Source organism: Paramisgurnus dabryanus, chromosome 20, assembly GCF_030506205.2.
Source record: "Paramisgurnus dabryanus chromosome 20, PD_genome_1.1, whole genome shotgun sequence".
NCBI lineage: Eukaryota > Metazoa > Chordata > Actinopteri > Cypriniformes > Cobitidae > Paramisgurnus > Paramisgurnus dabryanus.
In genome coordinates, this window is record NC_133356.1 from 8105322 (window position 1) to 8128051 (window position 22730).

At 36.9% G+C, this 22730-nt stretch overlaps 1 protein-coding gene across 4 annotated transcripts in view; it reads left to right on the plus strand.

The window, feature by feature from the left end:
- mymx (myomixer) overlaps positions 1 to 20125 on the plus strand; it is a 69353-nt gene extending 49228 nt beyond the window's left edge. Inside the window, exons 21-33 of one of the 4 annotated variants that reach the window (XM_065296206.1) lie at positions 1107 to 1290; positions 1962 to 2090; positions 2282 to 2590; positions 3345 to 3452; positions 10412 to 12274; positions 13431 to 13499; positions 13609 to 13683; positions 15591 to 15677; positions 16018 to 16109; positions 16191 to 16276; positions 16389 to 16661; positions 17626 to 17736; positions 19562 to 20125. In XM_065296206.1, coding sequence (XP_065152278.1) covers positions 1107 to 1290; positions 1962 to 2090; positions 2282 to 2590; positions 3345 to 3452; positions 10412 to 12274; positions 13431 to 13499; positions 13609 to 13683; positions 15591 to 15677; positions 16018 to 16109; positions 16191 to 16276; positions 16389 to 16661; positions 17626 to 17736; positions 19562 to 19812 — 3637 coding nt within the window. In that variant the 3' untranslated portion in view covers positions 19813 to 20125. The remainder of the gene's footprint in view (positions 1 to 1106; positions 1291 to 1961; positions 2091 to 2281; positions 2591 to 3344; positions 3453 to 10411; positions 12275 to 13430; positions 13500 to 13608; positions 13684 to 15590; positions 15678 to 16017; positions 16110 to 16190; positions 16277 to 16388; positions 16662 to 17625; positions 17737 to 19561) is intronic. The other 3 variants (XM_065296208.1, XM_065296207.1, XM_065296209.1) reach the window with 3 other exon arrangements.
- The last annotated feature ends 2605 nt before the right edge of the window (positions 20126 to 22730 follow it).

Sequence of the window (22730 nt, forward strand, 5' to 3'; positions counted from 1 at the left end):
GAAAAATGGAAGAAAAATGCTTTTCATTGGCAGATTTTTTTTGCTTGTTTTATGCACAAAATCACTTAAATTTGATATTTTTGGTCTAAAAACTAAACTTGTTTTCTTGGGTCGTTTTGCTCATCAACAAAAAGCATCTAAATTTAAGAATTTTTAGATGTTTTTACTAAAAACGAGACAAAAATACTAAGAATTTGTTTTCTTGAAAATTATGTTTTGCAGTGTAAAGAAAATATGAAAGGGGGCTAAACAATACTGTACTTTCTTACTTGGTATTTTTGTCTTGTTTTCAGTAAAAATACCTACAAATTCTTAAATTAAGATGTATTTTCTTGATGAGCAGCAAAAAACCAGCCAAAAAAATCTGCCAATGCACTGCAAAAAATAATTTTCAAGAAAGTAATTCTTAGTATTTTTGTCTTGTTTTCAGTAAAAATATCTAAAAATTCTTAAATTAAGATGCTTTTCGTTGATGAGCAAAATGACCCAAGAAAATAAGTCTAGTTTTTAGACCAAAAATATAAAATGTAAGTGATTTTGTGCATAAAACAAGCAAAAAAAAATCTTGAACATTTTTCTTAAACACTAAATCCAAGTAAAATTCAAGAAACATTTTCTTACCCCATTGGCAGATTTTTTTGCTTGTTTTAAAGCACAAATTCACTTAAAGTTTATATTTTTGGTCTAAAAACTAGACTTATTTTCCTAGGTCATTTTGCTCATCAAGAAAATACAACTTAATTTAAGAATCTTTTTATATGTTTACTGAAAACGAGACAAAAATTCTAAGTAAGAAAGTCATTTTTTGCAGTGTATCAGGAAATAATTAGATGAAAATCTTTATTTTCTTAATACAGAATCTTTTTGGTCTATTTTTGGGGTAAATTGTGACCTGGAAGTGCTTTTACGAGATTCACACAGAAAGTATGGCTACCATTTGCACATCTAACGTCTGTTTATTGATGGAGGACGTCTGTGTTTGTTAGCTCTGTAAACTCTGTTCACATTGTGTTCTCTCTGTGTTTGGATCAAACGTCTGTCTGGTATCATGTGTTGGCCTGCAGCGCTGCTCTTCAGCCCTCTGTTCTTCATCTTCTCTCTCACAGCTCTTGGACAGAAGACACTCGCTCCTGTATTTTCTCAGAAAGCGCTCGCCGGCAGAGCCGAGAGAACCAGGAGCCTCTGGTGGAGGTTTTGGATCGGCAGATCGAACAGAAGTTTGAAGAGTTTGATCAGCTCGTCGTGGCTGGAAAGAAGCTGTTTGATGAAGAGCATCATCTTAACAAAATGGTTCGTCTTACCGAACACATCCTATGGACCTACACTGCAAAAAATGATTTTCAAGAAAAAATTGTCATAGTATTTTTGTCTTGTTTTCAGTAAAAATATCTAAAAACTCTTGAATTAAGATGCTTTTTTTGATGAGCAAAACGACTCAAGAAAATAAGTCTAGTTTAAGACCAAAAATATCAAATGTAAGTGATTTTGTGCATAAAACAAGCAAAAAAATCTGCCAATGGGGTTAGCAAAATTTTTTTGAAAATTTTTCTTACAACACTAAATTCAAGAAAAATGTGCTTACTCCATTGGCAGATTTTTTTGCTTGTTTTATGCATAAAATCATCTAAATTAGATTTTTTTGGTCTAAAAACTAGACTTATTTTTTTAGGTCATTTTGCTCATCAAGAAAAAGCATCTTAATTTAAGAAATTCTGATATTTTACTGAAAAGAAGACAAAAATACATTAAAATTTTCCCTTGAAAATTTTTTGCAGTGTATGAGAATTTAAACTAGAAAAAGCCGTATTCCTCGGATCAGTTACTCAATTCAATCTCAGCAGTGTCTCATATGCTGTTATAAAATATGCATTTTTATATTGGCTTACTTTCTTCAAGACCAGATTATTTGGGCTTATAGTCGTATTGTAGGTCAGGAGTTTCTTAATTGCACTTTTTTGCAGATCGGTGAGAGGATGGAGGAGCTGAGGAGCATGCTGGGATGGATCTTGGTCCACTGGAGGGCTCAGAAGGATCAGCTGTTAACCAGAAAGAAAGCAGATGAACCCCAGACAGATGCCATCTATTCAGAGGTAACAGTCTAAACCTTAAAACAGAAATCAATGCTTGAAATCAAACAATTCAATCAAGTTCCAAATCTCATTTTTGGATTATGAGATGTTAGTCTGAATCTCACAGACAGGATCACATTTTATTCATTCTCATTTGTTTCATATAAAATATACTAATCTCCTAATAAAGTGTGTTAAATCTGTCATTTCAGCTTGAAACATCACCTGAGCACTCTCAGAAGAGAATCGAGCACATGACATGTGCGCCCCCTGCTGAACTGGAGGACAAATCACAGCCCAGTGATGGATATGAAGTGATGAAAAGTGTCAGAGGAAGTGATGTCATCAGTAACTCAGAGAGGCCCGATTCACCCTATCTGCTGCTGAAGGGATCTAGTCCTCCAGCTTTAGGGGGCACTGTTAACCTGATCCTCAGCTTCACTAACTCTGGAGACCCCCATCTACAGGTACAGACACCTGGCAGTGAGGGGGGCGCGATGGAGCCCGAACCTGTGCACAGGGTAAGAATGACCACACACACACACACAAACACACACATGTGAAGCAGTGACGTGTGATTTTGTGAAATAAACAGAAGTCAAACTTGAACAGGAGGTTGGTTTTGACCTGCTTATATCCTACTTGCTGTCCTTGTTAAAGAAACAATTATCAGTTACTCACCTTCATGTCTTTCTAAACCCATATTTTCAAGCTCCAGCAGCCAAAAATAGTCCCCTGCCATTGAAAGTTACTAAGGGAACTATTTTCGGCTGCTGTGTAATATCATTGCGCCTCCTGCAGTCGTGTTACAGCAGGAAAGTCCTTGATTATTACGCCAGAATGAGAGTATAGTTCCTAGCCATATCTGCCTGGAAAATCACAACTTTTAATTTTCTGTCGGTCTTAGTACACAATGTAACTACAGAAGAGTCAAGTTTTAAATAGGACAAATATCCAAACTCTTTGGTTATTTTTAGCATGATGCTAATGGTCTAATCAGATTCAGAGAAATTATGCTAAGCTATGCTAAAAGTGCTAGCGCCAGATCCGGAGATCGGCTGAATGGATTCCAAAACAGTAAAAATCAAATGTTTTACTGTAGGGGAGCTTTTTAAAAAATGTGGAGTGCCCCTTCAAAACATAAAATGAGTTTGGGTTGTGACAGACCTGAGGTTGAGTAAATCATGACCGAATCTTCAGTTTTCTCTTGATTTTTTCCTCTTCTCTTTTCTTGACTATATGCATCAGATTTATTTCTCTCACCCTCTCCTTCAGCCTGCTGAGTCTCACTCTTCTCCCTGTAAAAGCTTTTGGAAACGCTGCCAGGGGCTTTTTGGTAGTTTAAAGAGAAAGAAAAAGATTTGTGGACACAATGCAGAAGAGGTAAATAACAGTGATGATCGGTGGTCCTGCATGAGTCGACAGAAACCTGTGATCTGTTTTTGCATGATGATTGCAGTGTGATGGACTAACAGTGTGATGTTCAAGACTGAAGCATCATACATTACAACATCTGGGTCTCGTTTTATTCCCATTTTTATCTTATTTTGATAAATAAGATTAATAAAGGGATAGTTCAGCCAAAAATGAAAATTCTGTCATTATTCACCAACTTTCAAATTGTTACAAACTGTATAAATGTCTTTGTTTTGCTGAACACAAGATATTCGTAATTAAGCAGGAAACAGAAGCACCTATGACTTCCAAAGTAGGGAGGAAAAATACTATGGATGTCAAAAAGTGTTAAATATGGATATTTCTACAACAACACCGCGCGGATTACCCTCAGAAGACCTTTGTTTATCATCCTGGAGCCGTTTGGATTTTATTTGTGAAGGATGGACGCACTTTTTTTGGACTTGAAGGTTGTGGACCCCGTAACATTACATTTAATCAACTGAAAGATCTAAAACATTTTCTAAAATATCCAAAAATGTGTTTGTCTGAAAAACTATGGACATATGCAACTTGGACAGCTTGGGGGTGAGTAAATCATGGGTTTAATATCATTTTTGGCCGAACTATCCCTTTAACTTTTCAGAATGTTGCTTTGAAAGCACGTTTTAGAAAAAGCAGGAAAGCAGCACGTTGCGTTTTTAGACACGAAAACCTTGGATTAAAGTGCCTGATTTAAATCTTTTTGATTAAAGATTTAAAATTCATAAATGTAAATGTACAATGCAAAATCATAATGCTCCACAAAATAGAGTGAATGAATGCAGTTTTTTGTATTTCTATCCAATTTACTATAAAAAATTTGGCAGCTTGATCAAATACTGTGTAACTCTAGTCACTCCTCTAGAGTACGGCCCAAATAGTCAAGAGTCGTGTTATAGTACACTGTTCCCAACATTCCCTTTGGCTTGTTCAGGGTTTGGAAACACAACAAAGTGTACGAGTTGACTTTGATGGAAGAGGACTCGCTACGGTTTATGAGAGATTGCAAACAGGTAACAGCAGATTATGAATGGATGACTAAGGAAATGACCACTTCAGATGATCTCATTCTGAACAGCCACTATATGAGAAATATTAGAAACCAAGACGAGACGTTCATCCAAGACACATATAAAAGGCTTATTTCAAACATTCAGATTGTTTACAAAACTATATTCAGGGGGAATTTTAAAGTAATTGCAACAATAATAAAATCGGTGTGTTTCTTGGAACAGTTATAGGAAGTTTTAAAGTATAGAGGCCTTAAATGGATTTTCAGTACGCTCGGGTCTTTTAGTATGCCGTAAGGACCTGTGAAATGTAAACTTTGGTCTGTAGTAAAAATTATTTTGGAAATTGATCCAATTCTGTAGGTTGGCGTGCTTATTTAATTCATTTTGGAAATTCTCAAAGGATGTTTGAATGATTTTCTGGATAATGGCAGGAGGATTAAGGCTTCACACTTTTATATCTGTCACCAAGATTTTTTTATTTTGTGCCCTTGCAAACTTTCAATAGCGTCACAGAGAGATAAGCTTGTATAAAGCCATGAGGATAAAGTGATAGATTTACATTCAGATGTTTGTGCCTTAAAGGGACAGTTCACCCAAAAATGAAAATTCGGTCATCATTTACTCAACCTCTTTAAATTTCTTTATTCTGTTGAACACAAAAAAAGATGTGTTGCACACATTTGCAGTACACATTCACTTCCATAGTATTTGTTTATCCTACTATAGAAGTCAATGGGTACCTTCAACATCAGTGGTGGCCGGTGACTTCTTTTTTCGAGGGCACTCGATGCAAAGTTCGTCACAACATGTATGTAGCCCGTCATGTGTGTGGTTCCTTTTTTCAAAATATGTGTTCTGCGCGTCGAGAGATCCTGTGTGCATCACGTGTCTTGTCAAAATAAATGTCTGCTGCAGACGCGTCGAAAGGGTTTATGATAAAAGAGACGCGCGCGTTTGTCAGATACTCGCATAATCTGATGCGTAATCAGAGTTTACTGTTAAGGGAGTGTCTTGTGTGTATTTTGTGACCGTGAGCGTTTCTTTTATCATAAGTGGTTTTGACGCGTGTGCAGCAGGCACTTATTTTGACAAAACACGATGCATATGTTTCACAACATGACGCTACAAACAAATATTTTGAAAACGCAAGCAACACACATGACACTCCGAACACATATTTTGAATTAGCGTCCCTCGGATGAGCAGTCACGAGCCGCCACTGGTTAACATAATTACATGGCTTCAGCTTTGAGATTCGGCCTCGCCCCTTTCGCTTCCCATGACAGCTGAGTTTTGAAATGACTCCCGGCAGGAGCGGAGGACTGAAGAAGTTTGTTGTTCATGACTGAACTGTGTGATTTATGATCTGGGGCAACAGAAGATTAGTCATAGGGTGAAAGGTCAAACCATTACAGCTGTGTGTGACGAGATGTTTAAGAGCATGTGATTCTTATTAAACACAAAGAAAATATGCTAGTGTCGTTCACATGTAATTCCAATGCTTTTGATTTTATAAGAGGTGTTTGCTTAAGGCAGATCGTAATTATTTGAACAAACCCATAACCCTAAGCTTTAAAGTTTGGCATGTAACTCACACCATGAGAACCAAAATATCAGAGAGACTTAAGGATGGGCTCTTAGAATAGAAAACAACCACATACTGTAGCAGCGCCCTAGTAACTATCCAGAACATCAACACAGTAAAACGCAACTTGCTGATTTAGGAGAAACTCTTAAAAATAATGGCCGTGCCAGTTCTAATTTTGGGATTCCTTCATATGTTTGCTTTAAGATTATTTCACAAGTGTTTTAGTGCTAAAACTAGCTTCTAAATCTGTGGGAGTTAGGGGTAGTCAAGAGGACTCCCGAGTCACTAGGACCAAATTGTTGCAGCCTTTTCATGTGTAAGTTGGGCAAGAAGTAACAGCTGTTCTTATATCCATTTTTGTTTTCTTTTATAGCCATTTTTACACAGACATTACAGAAAATACACGGAAAATGCGTCTGGGATTTGTTCGGGATCGTTTGATTTTTGGTTTATTCACACTGCCAATGATGTTCCGGAATCTGTGTCTGCATTCACACACATACAATAAGATCCCGTACATGCAGTATTTAAAGTCCTGAACTCAATGCTGACTTCCATCGCGCCTGAGGTTTGCCATCTATCCGTGATTTCTCTAGAAACCACACATATGCATTTTTGCAGTGGCGGCTGGTGACTTTTTTTTCCGAGGGCGCTCGATGCGAAGTTCGTCACAACATACATGTAGCCTGTCATATTTGTGGTTTGTAATTTCAAAATATGTGTTCTGCGCGTCGAGTGATCCTATGTGCATCACGTGTCTTGTCAAAATATGTGCCTGCTGCAGACGCGTCTAAAGGGTTTATGATAAAAGAGACGCTCGTGTTTGACAGCGTAGTCAGAGTTTACTATTAAGGGAGTGTCTTGCGTGTATTTTGTGAACATGAGCGTCTCTTTTATCATAAACGGTTTGACGTCTGTGCAGCAGGTAGAGCTGGGGTAAACGACTATTTATTAAACGATTAATCTGTCGACTATTTTTCCGATTAGTCGACTAATCTAACGACTAATTGGACGATTAATCTAATGATTCGTTTCTGTTGCTTGATTAATAAAAACCATAATGTATCTCAAATAAATGCCAAAAACATTCTTAATTATATACTTTAAAGGATGTATCAGTGATTTCAGGCCAGGGGGTGGCCAAAGCTACTTTAGGGTGTCCATAGTCCATGAAAGAAAACGATGTGTAACTATGTATCAAGAAAGCATGAATGCATGCATTATAAGATGTAAACATAATAAGGGTGAATTTTAAAAATTTCTGCTGTATTTCTGTTAAAGGGATTCACCCAAAAGTGAATATTCTGTCATCATTTACTCACCCTTATGTTCTAAACCTGTATAAGTTTATTTTATTTTGATAAACACAAAATAAGATATTTTGATAAATTATGGTAAGCACACAATTAATGGTATATCCATTAAATTCCATCATGTTGTTTTTATTCCTACTATGGAAGTCAATGGTTACAATCAGCTATCATTTATCAAAATATCTTCTTTTGTGTTCATCTGAAAAAGGAAATACGTACAGATTTAGAACAACATTTTTCAGAATTTTAATTTTGTGTGAACTATCCCTTTAATGAAGCGAAGGATCAGAAAATGATAAACCTTAAACTTATTTCAAAAAGCAGAGCTCAACACAAAGGATGTTTGGCAAAAAAAATGTTAAAAGTAAATGTGGATTATTCTTTATTTATGAAGATACAAACGTTTTCTTTTTTTATATATTTAATTAACTTTAATGACAGAGACAGTTTGTGCTTATTATAAGACCGAATGCAATACAATGTTTATTCGTTTAAGACGTACAGTAACCACATGTTTACTATGAAAATCACAAAGACAGCTATTTTGACATACCAGTATGAGCGTTTGTCCGTTTAAGCCAAAAAGACGCGAACATGAAGTAGTTTAAGCTCTGCCTGTGCACGTGCGCTATCGGATATGAGCGTCGCGCTTTCAAGTTCAATGTGCAATCCAGTCCAGTTAACAATCATACAGAAGCCTATAAAGATCTTGTCAAGAATTAAAACACGATGCTGGGTTTTGTCGTAAAAAGAAATGCCAATCGTAGACTTTATTCAGTCCACAAGAAAATTACTATACACACTTCCAGCCATATGATGAAATCATGTAGTATTAGCAATGTACGACTTCACTTACATCATTTTAAAGACATTCCAATCACCGAAATGGTGTGACTGTTGTGATGTTTGACACTGGCTTTTTATACCTAACAACAGCCATCCCCGGTCGGAGATTGGTTGGGAAACTTTATTTTGGTTTTGAGTGGTTGGTGAAAGGTTGTGTTCAGATCTCAGAGCCCAGGCTGCCTACAGAGACGCGTTTTTTTGACAGCCTGCTTATGGGACGGGTAGCTAGCGGATCGTCACGAAAGATTAGACGAATGTGATCATTCATTTTTTGGGCCTTAAATTTTATGTTTTGCGAATTTTCGACGTCATCGATGCGTCGCTACAGGCCTAGCAGCAGGCACTTATTTTGACAAAACACGTGATGCACATGGGTCACATGACGCAACAAACACATATTTTGAAAACTCAAGCAACACACATGACACTCCGAACACTAGAATTTGCACCCCTCGGATGAGCAGTCACGAGCCGCCACTGCATTTTTGTTTATGACAAGATCATAAGGAAGGAACGCTTGATGCGCTGTTCTGTTATGCTGGTAAATGGTCTTAGCTTCAGTGCGAATATTGCAAGCTCCCTGAACCCTGCTTCAGTCCAGTTTGCCGACGTTTCTTGTCGTAAATGTTGATCTGTGTTTAAATCCCTGTGTTAAAAAGCTGAACCATAATTTTGTGTTGCGATGACACGCACTACGGCACACCCCTTACGGCATTGTTTCTGCATATTGTTCACACAAAATGCTTTCTGTGAATGTTACGGCAGGGCCTCTTTACGGGAGCGATCCCACAACATTTACGGGACATGTTTGTGTTCACACAGAAGCCTCTGCCAATTTTATGGAAATTTTCCAAAGTGCTGTGTGAATGTGGTTTATGTTTGTATGACTAGAGATGAGTTGTTATAACTAAAATATTATTTTATAGTTGAAATATGTCAATCTTCTGTCAAGATAAATAATAGTAAGATGAAATGCCTTGTAAATCTGAGTTGATTAAACAAAAAATTTGAGGCAGCAAAAATTCTTTATAGTGTAGTTATGAGATTTTACTGCTATTTAGTGGTTAGATAAAATGTTGGGCTTAGATATGTTTATTTATGAGCTTTTCATTTCTATATTGAATTGCACAAACGTGGATTCCAACTGCCTGATGTAAGCAGTGAGGGAACGATCGAGCATTTTACGCTTGATGGTTTGTATCATTGCAATTTGATGTCAACATTTATCAGTAACAAATGTGAAGCAACATATGTCTGCTTTTGCTTAAGAATGCCTGAGACGGTATTTTCAGCCAACACACAAAAGTGCTGTGTTCAGATACTTCAAAACAAAGACAATGATAACAAATATTCATTTTGTTTAACTATGTTTTAAACAATGAGTTACAGTGGCCCCAAAAAAGTATTTGGACATTTAAGCTATACTGTAAAAATGAAATGCAACTGCAGTAGATATTAAAATATCAAACGTATCAGAAGAATTGGGTAGAAAAAAGGATGGACGGCAAAGGAAAGCATTTCACTGAAAGACATTTAAATGACATAAACTCTTTCTCCGTAAGTGTTTTTAAAAAAGTTGCCAGCCAGCGCCAACATTTTTTTTATGATTTCACAAAAGTTTAATGCCTTCCAAAAATGTTTTCTTTAAATATATAAACATACAATTTATTAAATGACAGAACAGACAAAAAAGCATTTCATCCTACCTTCATTTGTTCTGTTTTATCACCTCTCAAATAAGTGTAGGTTTCCTCAAAAATACCACATTTTGAGCATAAAGCTAAGATAATTGTATTTTTGTAAAGTACTTTTGTTAGAGATCAGATTCAAAGCGATAATCAAAACATTCACAGAGTTTTTACTGTTTTTGGATCAGTGCATGCTTCAGTGTTTTATAAGTTGGGTAAGACCGCCACCTAGTGAATAATAGCGGAAATATGGATTGCCGTAAAAAGCAGTCATTGGCAAGGAAGTGTTTTCTCTAAATTTGTCTCAGAAAGAGTTAAAATCAGATAACTAGCATGCTGTTTTTCTTAAGAACAGACTTCAAAGGATGCTGTGCCTTTTACTTGTTTATGCATGCATCATCTTAATGTATTAATAGAAAAGTAATTGAATCTCTTCCATTATCTCTTTATGTTTTAGGTAAGTACCTACTTGCATGTTACAGACAACAACAAGGCAGTAGCCCCAGTATATGAGATTATGACGCTGCCCAGAGACAAAGCCCCGAAGCCTTCCTCCTCCTCTTCCCCTTGTACCACCCCATACTCCTTGTCCTCCAATGAAGACACCCTTAAGTGTGCAAACAACTCTTCTATTCACCTGCTGCCGAAGAACGGCAACATCTCAATCTTCAGTAGCTTAAAAAGAAAGAGCAAGAAGAGGAAGAAGAAAGACGATCGCCGGCACACCATTCAAAAGATCATGGGAGAGGAGCCATCGGAGGAGGCCGGTATGACGCCTGTTTATGAGCCAATGGTGTACGACACACACACTTGGCCTCTGAAGGAAAGGAAGAAGCGGAAAAACGCAAGGAAACCAAACAGCGACGTGGTCCAAGTCTTTGACTACATGAAGAATCCTTTGGTGAAAGACATCGATGCAGAGTCTTCTAGAGAGCCTGGATCTCCACTTCACTCCACAATAGATGAAGACCTCAAAGTAAGCACTCAAGGACATGTGAAGAACCACTGCAGATTCCTCTCCTTGGGCTCGGTTTTAAGCTTTGACCTTCCCAAGGATATGAGCCTTATTCCTAGCATTCAAGATGTCATCACAATTGGTCCTGCTGAACCCAAAAAGACAGATGAGTCTCTGTCAGACCGCCCCACAGCTCTGAGCACCTTTAAAACAGTCCGTTCACCCCCAACACATAAAGACGAACCCAAGCGCACTACTACAGGTGAAATAACTCTCAGAATTGACCCTAAAGATGCTAAAAACACCATGGAGATTGCGCTTTCTGAAGATGAATTTCCTCCTCCACCTTCTCCGGTCATTGAAGACATTTCTTTTGAAGGGAATCAGACCTCACTGTCTACTGATCTGACCGATATCCAACCGAAACGCCTCTCTAGGATCAGTATAAATGAGCATTTTAATTGGGATCCAAATGCAACTCATCTTGACGATAAAGAAGACCACAATGTAAGTCCTTCAAGAGAGGAGGGACAAGAAAGATTAACTACGGCAGAGATTCACGTGTCTCCCAGTGGCCACACTTCGATTCACAGTCTCAATGGACGTCTGTTTCACATACCGACCAAGACCAACGGTTCTCAACCGTCAAGAGAGAGTCCCATCCCACCTCAAGCCCATACATCTCACGTAGTGCTGAACTTCAGGACTAATGGAAGGGAAGATTCGGTGGACTCTGGGCACTCCAGCTCTGGAAGCTTCAAGTTTTGCGCTGAGGGTTCATACACGGACACCTCGGACTGTCAGGTGTCTAAGAGGACGATGGTTAAGGTGCCATCCATAGAGGCAGGTGTGTCCAACAAGGACAAGAGATGTGATCCGGTCCATCCTGACCACCAACAGTTTGAGCAAGAAGAAGAGGAGCTTGAGGACATCTGGAATAACACTAACAGCTACCGTCAGAGCGTTTGTTCTGATATCATGTACAACGGCTACCAGGCTTTACCTGCCATCTCCTCTCCAGACCAACAGAAGAAACCTTCATCCAAAGAGCAAGCAGTAGTATTTAGAAAACTGGTCACGGCCTCTGCACCCAATCTTCTTGTGGCGGAGTTCAGATTGCCATCCTCTAACCCAGACGTGGTGGGTTGTGGGATGCAGCAAGTCTCAAAGGAAGCTATTTGCATTCTGGGTAAACGCGAGAGGAGGTCATGGGCTGCATTTACTCAACAAGAACAGGTTTACAGACAGGTGGCCATCAATGAAACAGCCTCAGATCATGTGAAACTACCCGAAATGGAGGACCAGCAAAAGTATATTTATCATTATAAGGAGGAGGAGGAAGAGGAGGAGACAGGGTTTCCAAAGGTGAGGTCTACATGTTAGCAGGTGTTAGTGGTGTTGTTTTGAGTAGTGTTTCCAAACCCTGTTCCTGGAGGCACACCAACAATGCACATTTTGGATGATCTGACCCCCTTATTTCCCATTTTGGAGTCTCTAATAATGAGCTGATAAGTGGATTCAGGTTTGTATGAATAGAAAAACGTGTAGTGCCTCCAGGAACCGGATTGGGAAAACTGGTTTAGACTGTTTACTGGACTTAAGGCAAAAGCAAATGGGTATTGGTAATAATTAAGTCTTAATTGTAAATGTTTAGTCTACAATTTAGTGCATTGTTGATGAAGTAAAGCAACAGATTTTTCCAGAAAGTACGACTCGTATTTGGGCACGATGGTTATAAAACTACATTTTCTAGCATTCTTCAAGGCATACAAGGAGCGCAAATGCCACCTGTTTCAAAAATTAGTTAATGATATAAACCGACACGTACTATACATACTTTGAATACTTTAGCTTCAAATCCTCTTATTCCTGGCCTCAGGTCATTCAGAAATAACGCTTTGTTGGCAAAATACGTTAAGAGTCTGATAAAAAAAAATGCTCAAACACAAGAAAATGTCAGACACAGATGGTTTTGCATCTGAGCTTTTCATATATTACCAGTTTTCGAATTAAGGGGTGGGGGCCTGGGGTGGTCCCGTAGCTCCTATAAGCATTGAGGGGTCCCCTGGTTTTTATTCAAATTAAAATACTACATGAATTTAAAGTTCTTCTTGTGCTGCACTGCCACAAAGCGATACTGTCCATTATTCTCCCATTTTCGCAATAAACGAATCTAAAAGTTTTCTAATGTAAACTCTCAAGTGCACCTCACGCTGTTTTCTGGAAGAAATTGACAGATTGTTAGATTTAGAATTGGGTTAGGGGCTTTTAAAAAACTATTCTTTCACATTAATTTGAGGGGTAAAAATGGTTTGAGGGTTTGAGTTAAGAGTAATTTGGGGTTTCTTTGATTAAAACATCTTACTTTGTGAAATCACAGCGCCCTAATAATGACGGGGGGATTGGCCGGGGGGAGCTTAGTTAAGGGACCCTGTAATCTTTGACATAATTTGAACACTGTTATTACATATCACATTAGTCCACTGTCATTTATTAATGTCTTGATATTTGTCCCGAACAGGAGCAGCTCATGAGACGTCTGTCTGTTGATATGGGATTAGAGAGACCTGCTAATGACTCCGATATTCAGGTAAATTTAAGCTGTTTCTGTTTTTCAAGACATTACCGATGCAATAATTTTTTTAGAAAAGTGGTAAATTCTTATTTATTTTATCTGAATATATTTTTCCTTTTAACAGAATGGGAGGCAGGAACTGCCAGCTATGGAGGGAACACTAGAGAGAAAACAGAAACTGCAACTGGGAGGAAAAAGAGTAAATATCACACTTACAGCTACTGTATTTACATACAACATTTTGCTTTATCTTCACGGTCCAGTAGTAGATGTCTGTATGGTCCTAATGATTTTTTTTCCAATTCCAATTCTGCTTTTTGATTCCCAGTTTCGATTCCAATGTGGTAAAAAGGAAGTCAGTATTCAGATATTTAACCATATGGTTATTTAGTCTACTCATTGCTAAAAGTTATGCAAAATAATAAATACTTCCTTTTTATAAGAGTAAAACTGTGGTAACCAGTGGTAATTTGTATTACCATAGTTTTATTACAAATATCATGGTTAAACTGCGGTTATTATAGTGAGACTTGTAATTCCTTTGGTTTTACAACAAATACCATAGTAAAATTATGTTTACTGTAGTATAAACTAGGGGCGGGAATCGTCACTGGACTCACGATTCGATTTGATAACAATGTCACAGGTTCAATACTATTCACTATCACGCAACACATTGCATCCTCAATTTTTATATTACTGCATGGGTATGTTATCCTGGGAAAACACAGACAACTTCCGGAAAATTTAGATTTGCTCTGTGAGTAGCCTGGCAAAGAGGCCATTCAAGCCCATTTCTAATGCAGAGAAATCGCGGCACTAATCAGAAACGTTAAGGCGGGCTTTACACGACGATGACGACAGCACAGCGACGGTGAAGCAGATTTTGTACATTACAAAGATGGATGCTGCCGGGGAACATCACTCGTTCGAATCAGCTATCGCGTCTGTTTTAAGCGATTTAAACTTTTCCTTTTCATTAAAACCCGAGCAAAGAACAACACTCAAAGCCTTCATATCTAAAAAAGAAGATGTTATCGCTGTCTTTCTGACTGGATTCGGCAAAGGTCTGATATAGCTCTGCATACACTGCAAAAAATTATTTTCAAGAAAAAAATCTTAGTATTTTTGTCTTGTTTTCAGTAAAAATATAAAAAAATTATTTAATTAAGATGCTTTTTCTTGATTAACAAAACAACCCAAGAAAATAAGTCTAGTTTTTAGACCAAAAATATCAAATGTAAGTGATTTTGTGCATAAAAAAGCAAAAATATCTGTCAATGGGGTAAGCAAAAAATCTTGAACATTTTTCTTAAACACTAAATTCAAGAAAAATTTGCTTACCCCATTGGCAGATATTTTTTTTTTTGTCTGTTTTATGCACAAAATCACTTACATTTGATATTTTTGGTCCAAAAACTAGACTTATTTTTTTAGGTTAGGTCAAGAAAAAGCATCTTAATTTAAGAATTTTTTGATATTTTTACTGAAAACAAGACAAAAATACTAAGAATTTTTTTCTTGAAAATCATTTGCAGTGTACGTCATCCCCTTCATTGCTGTGATTGGTTTTAGATTTATCCAATTAGACACAGGCATTTGAGAGACGTCCGTTGGTGACGCCCCTTTTGAAAGAATTTTTCTATGAAGCTTTGCCAGACCATAACTCAGTTACTACTGAGACCAGGCTATGGGTATGTCTGTGTAGAGGTGCACGATTTTTTGATAAGGTGCGTATCGCTTTAAGACAGAGATACGAAAACGCGCGTGAGGGAGATGTGCGTGACCGCTGCTTTTTTAATTATTAATTATGCATCGATGCAGTAATATAAACAGTACTTCGCATTAGCATTGCGATGCATCGTAAAACGTTTATATTTATATATTATATTATATTTATATATTATAATTAAAGACCTTGACTATCTTAAAATGTGCAGGCAGGAATTCATGAGAGGAAATTAAGCTTTAATTTAAATAGTAAAGGACAGATTCTTTGCTTTTGAGGATCAGATTCCAGAATTGTAATTGATTTTCGATTCCTGGCCCTATCTGTGATATTGTCTTTTCATCTTATAAATTAATAAATGAGATTTGTTATTGCAGGCATCATGCAGAGGATGGAGCTCTTATCATACTGTACTTTACAAACAAACAATGTGTTTCTATCAGGACAGAAAAGATACGCTCAAGGTAAGCTTGAGAACATTACTACAAATGACTTCAAATTGTTCAGGCAGATTTTGCCTGCGTCCGAAAGCTTAGGCAGCTGACTTATGAGCCTTTAATACATAAAGGCAGCTCCAAGAAATGCTTTCGGACCGCCTTTATAGGCGTACGTACACGAAGGCGAATGATGTACTTCTGCTAACATCTCAGCCGGCATACGTGCCTCGATGCCTTCATGCCTTGGAGCTTTCGGACGCAATCTTTGTCATCATCAATTTATTATATTACAAAGTAAATTGTGATTAAAGTATGATTGAATTACATTTTGTCGCTAGCTGTAATATATGTGACTGTATTTTTTCAGAGTTGTCTTACCAGTCTCCCTTTAAATCTGATTGGAGCTGTATGTGAGCCCTCACCAGAGTACACCAAAAAACCCAACTGCTTCTGTTTGAGGTAAATAACCTTCACGCATGTTCATCTGTTATGTATTTGACAGAATTGTACATAAGTTTAATGTTTTACTCTCCGTCACAGATTGCGTGATGGATCCGAGTATCTCCTTAGTGCTTCATCACGATTCATGATGAGAAAATGGATCTTTGCAATCCAAGAGCACACTGGTATTATACTCTTATACAATCATATTTATTCCTGTGTAATTGTAATTTTAACTATTAATGTGTTGTATGCGTCTGTACTCCAATGTTTGTGACCGCCACATTTTCTCCACAGCATCTAATGAATCTGGATTGAATATATCAGCGTGTCACAGACCTTCAGCAGACGCTGGCCTGCGCAGATGTTCTCCGCAGATCATCACCTGTTCGTGTACGGATGAATGTCACTGCTCTATGAGGAATTATATCACATCTGCTGTACTAACACAAAGTCATCCAATGTCAGACAGAAGCAAAGAAATCATCATCCACACCGGTGAAGATCTGCAGGTCCATCAGAAACATCAGGACCTGTTGAGGAGATCAACTTCACATGCAGGTCATTGTGGTAAGAGATTGTCCATCTAAACAAGACACATTGATTTCCTGGTATTTTAGAGAGAAGAAAAATGATTGGATGGGTTTTACGGGTTGTGGGTGTTGCTAAGGTGGTTATCAGTGTATTGTTTTGTGTTTGGGTGGTTGCAGAGGCATTCCTAGGGTGTCCCGCATGGTAGCTTACCGGTTGAAAGAGCTTTACTCCTAAATCTGATATTCTGCACTCTAGATTTAATCAGGTTTCTCCAAAAAGTTCAAGATTTATGGTGTATGTCATGAATTCCACCAAGAACATTGTAAGTCTAATACTGAAATTTAAGTGAGTACCTTAAATTGGACAATTCATGAACATCTGACTTTTTTAAGTGCTATAATTTGGTCACCACTGCTTGTATCAACCTAGAAAATGTGAAAAAGATCAACCCAGTAACTTAGTTTTGGTAAACCATTCTCTGCAAGCATGTGAAAAAATAGGTCATTGAAATTTGGCTCCCCCTGTGATGTCAGAAGGGGATAATGGCACCTCTTAATCTGCACTATCCAACCACAGCACTGCCATTTAGTGCAGAGATTAACTCATTTGCATTTTTAAGGACACACCCAAAAACGGCACATTGATATGAAATCCCAAAATCAAATCTCGGAACATTTTATCAGTGTATTTTTCTCTGTGTGAAAAGTGAGGGGCTTGCCATAGCATTGTATTAATGCACTGATGATCCACAAGAGGGCAGTAGAGGACTCTCATGTAGGAAGGATTTACATTTGACTTAAGCTGAGCTTTACAAAAACATCGTGAAGCAGACTCACATCTGTTTGTTGTCATCTGGCTTCTGTTTCTGGAGAAACATTTAAATGTCATACCATTTTTTTAAATGTCATACCATTTTTTTAAATGTCATACCATGGTATATTTGTAACATCTAATACTATGTACTATAAAGGCTGAACATGTTTTGGTTTTCTTTCTGTAGAGGATAAGTATGGACAAAACCTTCACCAGCAGAATCTCAGTGATGTTCCTTCATCATCCATCATTCAGGGCTGGACCGGTGAAAAGAGACGCTCTCACTCATTTACCTCCGGTATGATGTTTAAAAATATGATACAAACTGATGCATTCAGTGTATATGACAGTGGCGGCTCGTGACTGCTCATCCAAGGGGCGCTTATTCAAAATAAGTGTTCGGAGTGTCATGTGTGTTGCTTGCATTTTCAAAATATATGTTCTGCGCGTCAAGTGATCCTATGTGCATAACGTGTTCAAAATAAGTGCCTGCTGCACACGCGTCAAAACCGTTTCTGATAAAAGAGACGCTCACGTTCACAAAATACACCCAAGACACTCCCTTAACAGTAAACTCTGATTACGCATGAGATTATGTGAGTATCTGGCAAACGCACGCGTCTATTTTATCATAAACCCTTTAGACGCGTCTGCAGCAGGCACTTATTTTGACAAAACATGTGATGCACATAGGATCACTCGACGCGCAGAACACATATTTTGAAATTACGAACCACACACATGACGGGCTACATACATGTTGTGACGAACTTCGCATCGAGCGCCCTCGAAAAAAGAAGTCACCGCCGCCACTGGTGTATGAGCTGTAATTAAGGGATAATGTATAGGTAGCCGGTTGTTATTGCAGATTTAAACCCCGATGGGTGCTTATTTTGCAATAACAACCGGCTGCCTGTACATTATTTCTGCCTATTGCACAGCTACCTATGAGTAAGGTATGAAACATCAAATATTGATTTGAAATATTTTATTCCCTCATTTTATTCCTGTTTTCTTTTCTTTTCGTTCATGTATGATATGAATGAATGAGATGAAAAAAATATATATATATATTTTATTCCCTCGTTTGTAATGAGTGCAGACCTTCTGCGAAGAAAACCTGTTTACTTTCGTTTTTAAGATAAGACAAGATGTTCAAATGTCACAGTGTAAAAAAACTTTGCTGCCTTAAAATTTTTTGTTAAATCAACTCAGATTTACAAGTCATATCAACAGAGATGAGTTGTCACAACTTATAAAATACAGTTGAGAAAAGTCAACTTAATTTTTTAAGTCATAACAACTCACCTGTAGTTATAACAACTCATCTCTAGTCAAGATAAATAATAGTAAGTTGCAATGACTTGTAAACTTTTAAAATCCAGGTTGTTTCAACAAAATATTTTAAGGCAGCAAAGTATTTTTTACAGTGCATGAACACACTATTTGGTTTAATCATTTATACATATAATGTCATATATGCTATGTAAAGACATATTTATATTACATTTTTGTGTAATATTAAACTGCACTGCAAAAAAATATATATTTTCAAGAAAAAAATGTCTTAGTATTTTTTTCTTGTTTTCAGTAAAAATATCAAAAAATTCTTAAATTAAGATGCTTTTTTATATTGAGCAAAACGACCCAAGAAAATAAGTCTAGTTTTTAGACCCAAAATATCAAACTTAAGTGATTTTGTGCATAAAACAAGCAAAAAAATCTGCCAATGTGGTAAGCAAACAAATCTTGAAAATTTTTCTTAAACACTAAATTCAAGAAAAATTCAAGAAAAATTTGCTTACCCCATTGGCAGATTTTTTTAATTTTGTATGCACAAAATCACTTAAATTTGATATTTTTGGTCTAAAAACTAGACTTATTTTCTTGGGTCGTTTTGCTCATCAAGAAAAAGCATCTTAATTTAAGAATTTTAGGATATTTTATTAAAAACAAGACAAAAATACTAGATTTTTTTCTTGAAAATCATTTTTTGCAGTGTGTTTTATTAGTTTTGAGCGATTGTTATCTTGGAATAACAAAGCTACAAATGTCACGACTGCCCAATCAGAATCAAGCATTCCAAAGAGCCAGTTAATAAACACCCATATCTCTTTCTTTAGCCACATATCAGAGAATAAAGCCAGTGTTAGCGCCCCCTACAGGACGAGACAAGGACAACAACTCCAGCTATTCTGTGACTCTGTTCATCGGAGATCGAGAGACGGCGTCAGCGCATAAAAGCCTTGCGATAGCTGAGCCGAATGGCAACAGACAAGATTCCTCCTCTGAACTTCCTCTGCGGAGTTACATGAGCCTTCCGCGACCACGGAACAAATCCGTCTTCAGGAAGTTCTTCGGGATAAAGGAGTGACTAAAGCTTTATTCGGCTCACTGTAGGCCGAAACAAACTCTTGACTGTCATGTGCAGGACACACAAGATAAAGCTTCTTGAAAAGGTTTTTTCTTACATATATTTATGGATGAGATGGCGAGAACCATTACTTGTTTTGTTTTTTATGAGATTTTGTATTTTCGTGTGTTGCTTTCGTGTTACATTTTTCCAAATTCAAGTGCCTGTAAAGTATTAAAGTAACAATATAATTTCTGTCATGGTTTACCCATAAAATGTCACAGAAGTAGCTCATGTTTGGTGTGTTTTGAAAAATAAACCCAAATTGAAGTGATTTACTAACCTCACACCTCACTGATGTACTGTATCTATCTGATACACTGATCTCAATGACCTACTTTTGATTGGAGTTTGGATGAGTTTGTCTTCATTTGCACTCATTATATGAAATGAAGAGTGTGAGAAATCTCATGGTGTATGAGAAGTCGGCTTTGGAACAACATGAGGGCGCGTAAATGATGACAAAGTTTATTTTCGAGTGAAGTGTTTCTTTTATCTTCACATTTTCCCAGGCTGCATTTGGCAGAAATGTTTATAAATGAGTGAAGTTTGCTGTAGACACAGTTACAGTGCTAATGTACTGCGGTCATTCATCTACTGATATCAAACTTTTATATGTTCAATGTGTCCACCACATTCCAGTTGAGGTGGATGTTCTGTTTTCAATTTATGTTTTTGTGTTTGTGTGGATCAGGGTTATTATAGTTTTAAAAAAAATATTAGTTTTTATTTTTATTTCGTTTTGTAATGTGTTATTTTATTTCAGTTTAGTTTTAGTTCTTTTTAGTGGTGCATAAATAGTTTTGATTTCGTTTCTATTTTTCAAAAATCATTACTTTTAGTTTTTATTTAGTTTTAGTATAGTTTTAGTCTTTAGCATAATATCATGGTTGTGTACATACACCTTGCCAAATCTGGAAATGTTAAAAATAAGATGAGAATAAGAGGATTTAAAAAAAAGTTATGTTTATTTAGTACTCTCAATCAAAGGCCGGGACAAATACCACACCAACCAACACTCTAAATTTTGTTGTGTTATTTGGGTAAATATAATATACATATATAAATATACATGTTTGGTTATAAATAATCATATGCTGGGTTGTTGTTAACCTAAACATGAGTTAAAACAACCCAGCATTGCATTGAAACAACCCAGCATATGTTTATTTATAAAACAACATATGTGTTCTGTCTAATATTTTCCCAGTATTGGGTTAAAAATAACCCAGATAATTTAGAGTAAATCTTACTTGTACAAACTTATGTCTGTGCACAACAACTGAAAATCAATGTAAAGTTTAATGTTCTGTCTATGAGTGTCCATTTCTTTACCAGAAGAGATCGCTGTACTAACATATTTATTTGTTGACTAAATATTAATATATAATATTATTTGTTGATTATCCGCAAAGGCATATAATGGTTTCAGATAGTTAAGCGGACGTTCTGTATAACATAGCAACCAAAAAGCGTCAGCCAACACTGCCAAGCAAGCGGTTGGCGTCAGCGTTTTCACCCATATTTAACGTTTTAATTTTTCCGTGTACAGTACACTGAGATAATTAAGCCTTCTTCAGTTATTGTAATGGTTTACCAGCAGAAACAAATTGTCTTACTAAACTAGCCGTTAGCAACAAGATGATGTTTTCTGAACCGAACTGTTCGGGGGCAGGGATCCAGTGCCCTGACAGCATCATACACATCATGTGACGCTGCTGCTGTGCAGGTCACGAGTTCTAAAAGACTGCCACCTATTGGTCATTAATTATCCAGCAACATCTGCTCATTTGCTTATGATCCGGTAATATGAGTGACTGTGTTCAACTGCTGATCCAATAACATTTAAAAAACGAAAACGCAAGTTTTGTTTTCCTAAATTTTAGTTAGTTTTAGTTAGTTTTACAGGTCCACATTATAGTTATAGTTTAGTTTTAGTTTTTTTTAGAAACCTTCGTTTTTATTTTATTTCAGTTAACGAAAATGTTTTTTCACTAATAGTTTCAGTTTTCGTGATAGTTTTCGTTTACGATAATAACCCTGGTGTGGATTGCAGTTTATCTGGATGAGAATCTTATGTTCAATTTTCTTGAGGTTATGGCACATAATATTTGTTGGACTGTCATGTTTCCCAATGTTGACTGGTTTGAGTTGTGTTGATCTGTTATACACGGAGGTCTTAAAGCAGTGGTTCTCAAACTTAGGGGGCGCGTGATGGTGCCGAGGGGCGGGGTTTAATCAGTGTAATTAAACCTCAAAAAAATAAGTCTACTTATCAACATCACCACATTGTATCATTTAATATGTCTTGTTTAAATTAAAGGTACACTCCACTTTTTTCGAAAATATGCTAATTTTCCAGCTCCCCTAGAGTTAAATTTTTTTATCATTTTGGAAATCCATTCAGCTGATCTCCGGGTCTGGCGCTAGCACTTTTAGCATAGCTTAGCACAATCCATTGAATCTGATTAGACTGTTAGCATCGGGCAAAAAATAACCAAAAGTTTGAGAACCATTGTCTTAAAGGAACAGTTTACCCAGAAATGAGCCAATCACCTATCATTCATGTGAGTCTTTCTTGACATGCTTCATTAAAATGTATTACATGTTGATTGTTTTTATTTCTGGGTGAACTTTTCCTGTCATTACTTTAAAGAAGTTTGCACACTAAGTCCGAAATTTTTGCACATAAAAAAGATAAATACGACCTCAGGTTGTGTCAATCACTTTTACACATTGCCTCAGAAACTTTTGTCCGTCGTAAAAAATTGGATAGTTTTAAGTTTGTGTTTTTCGCATCTATAGGGAGCATTTTGAGAGGTGTTTTAAAAGTTCAGAGCCATTGTACAAATGAACGCCAAAATCCAGAATGGCGTCAC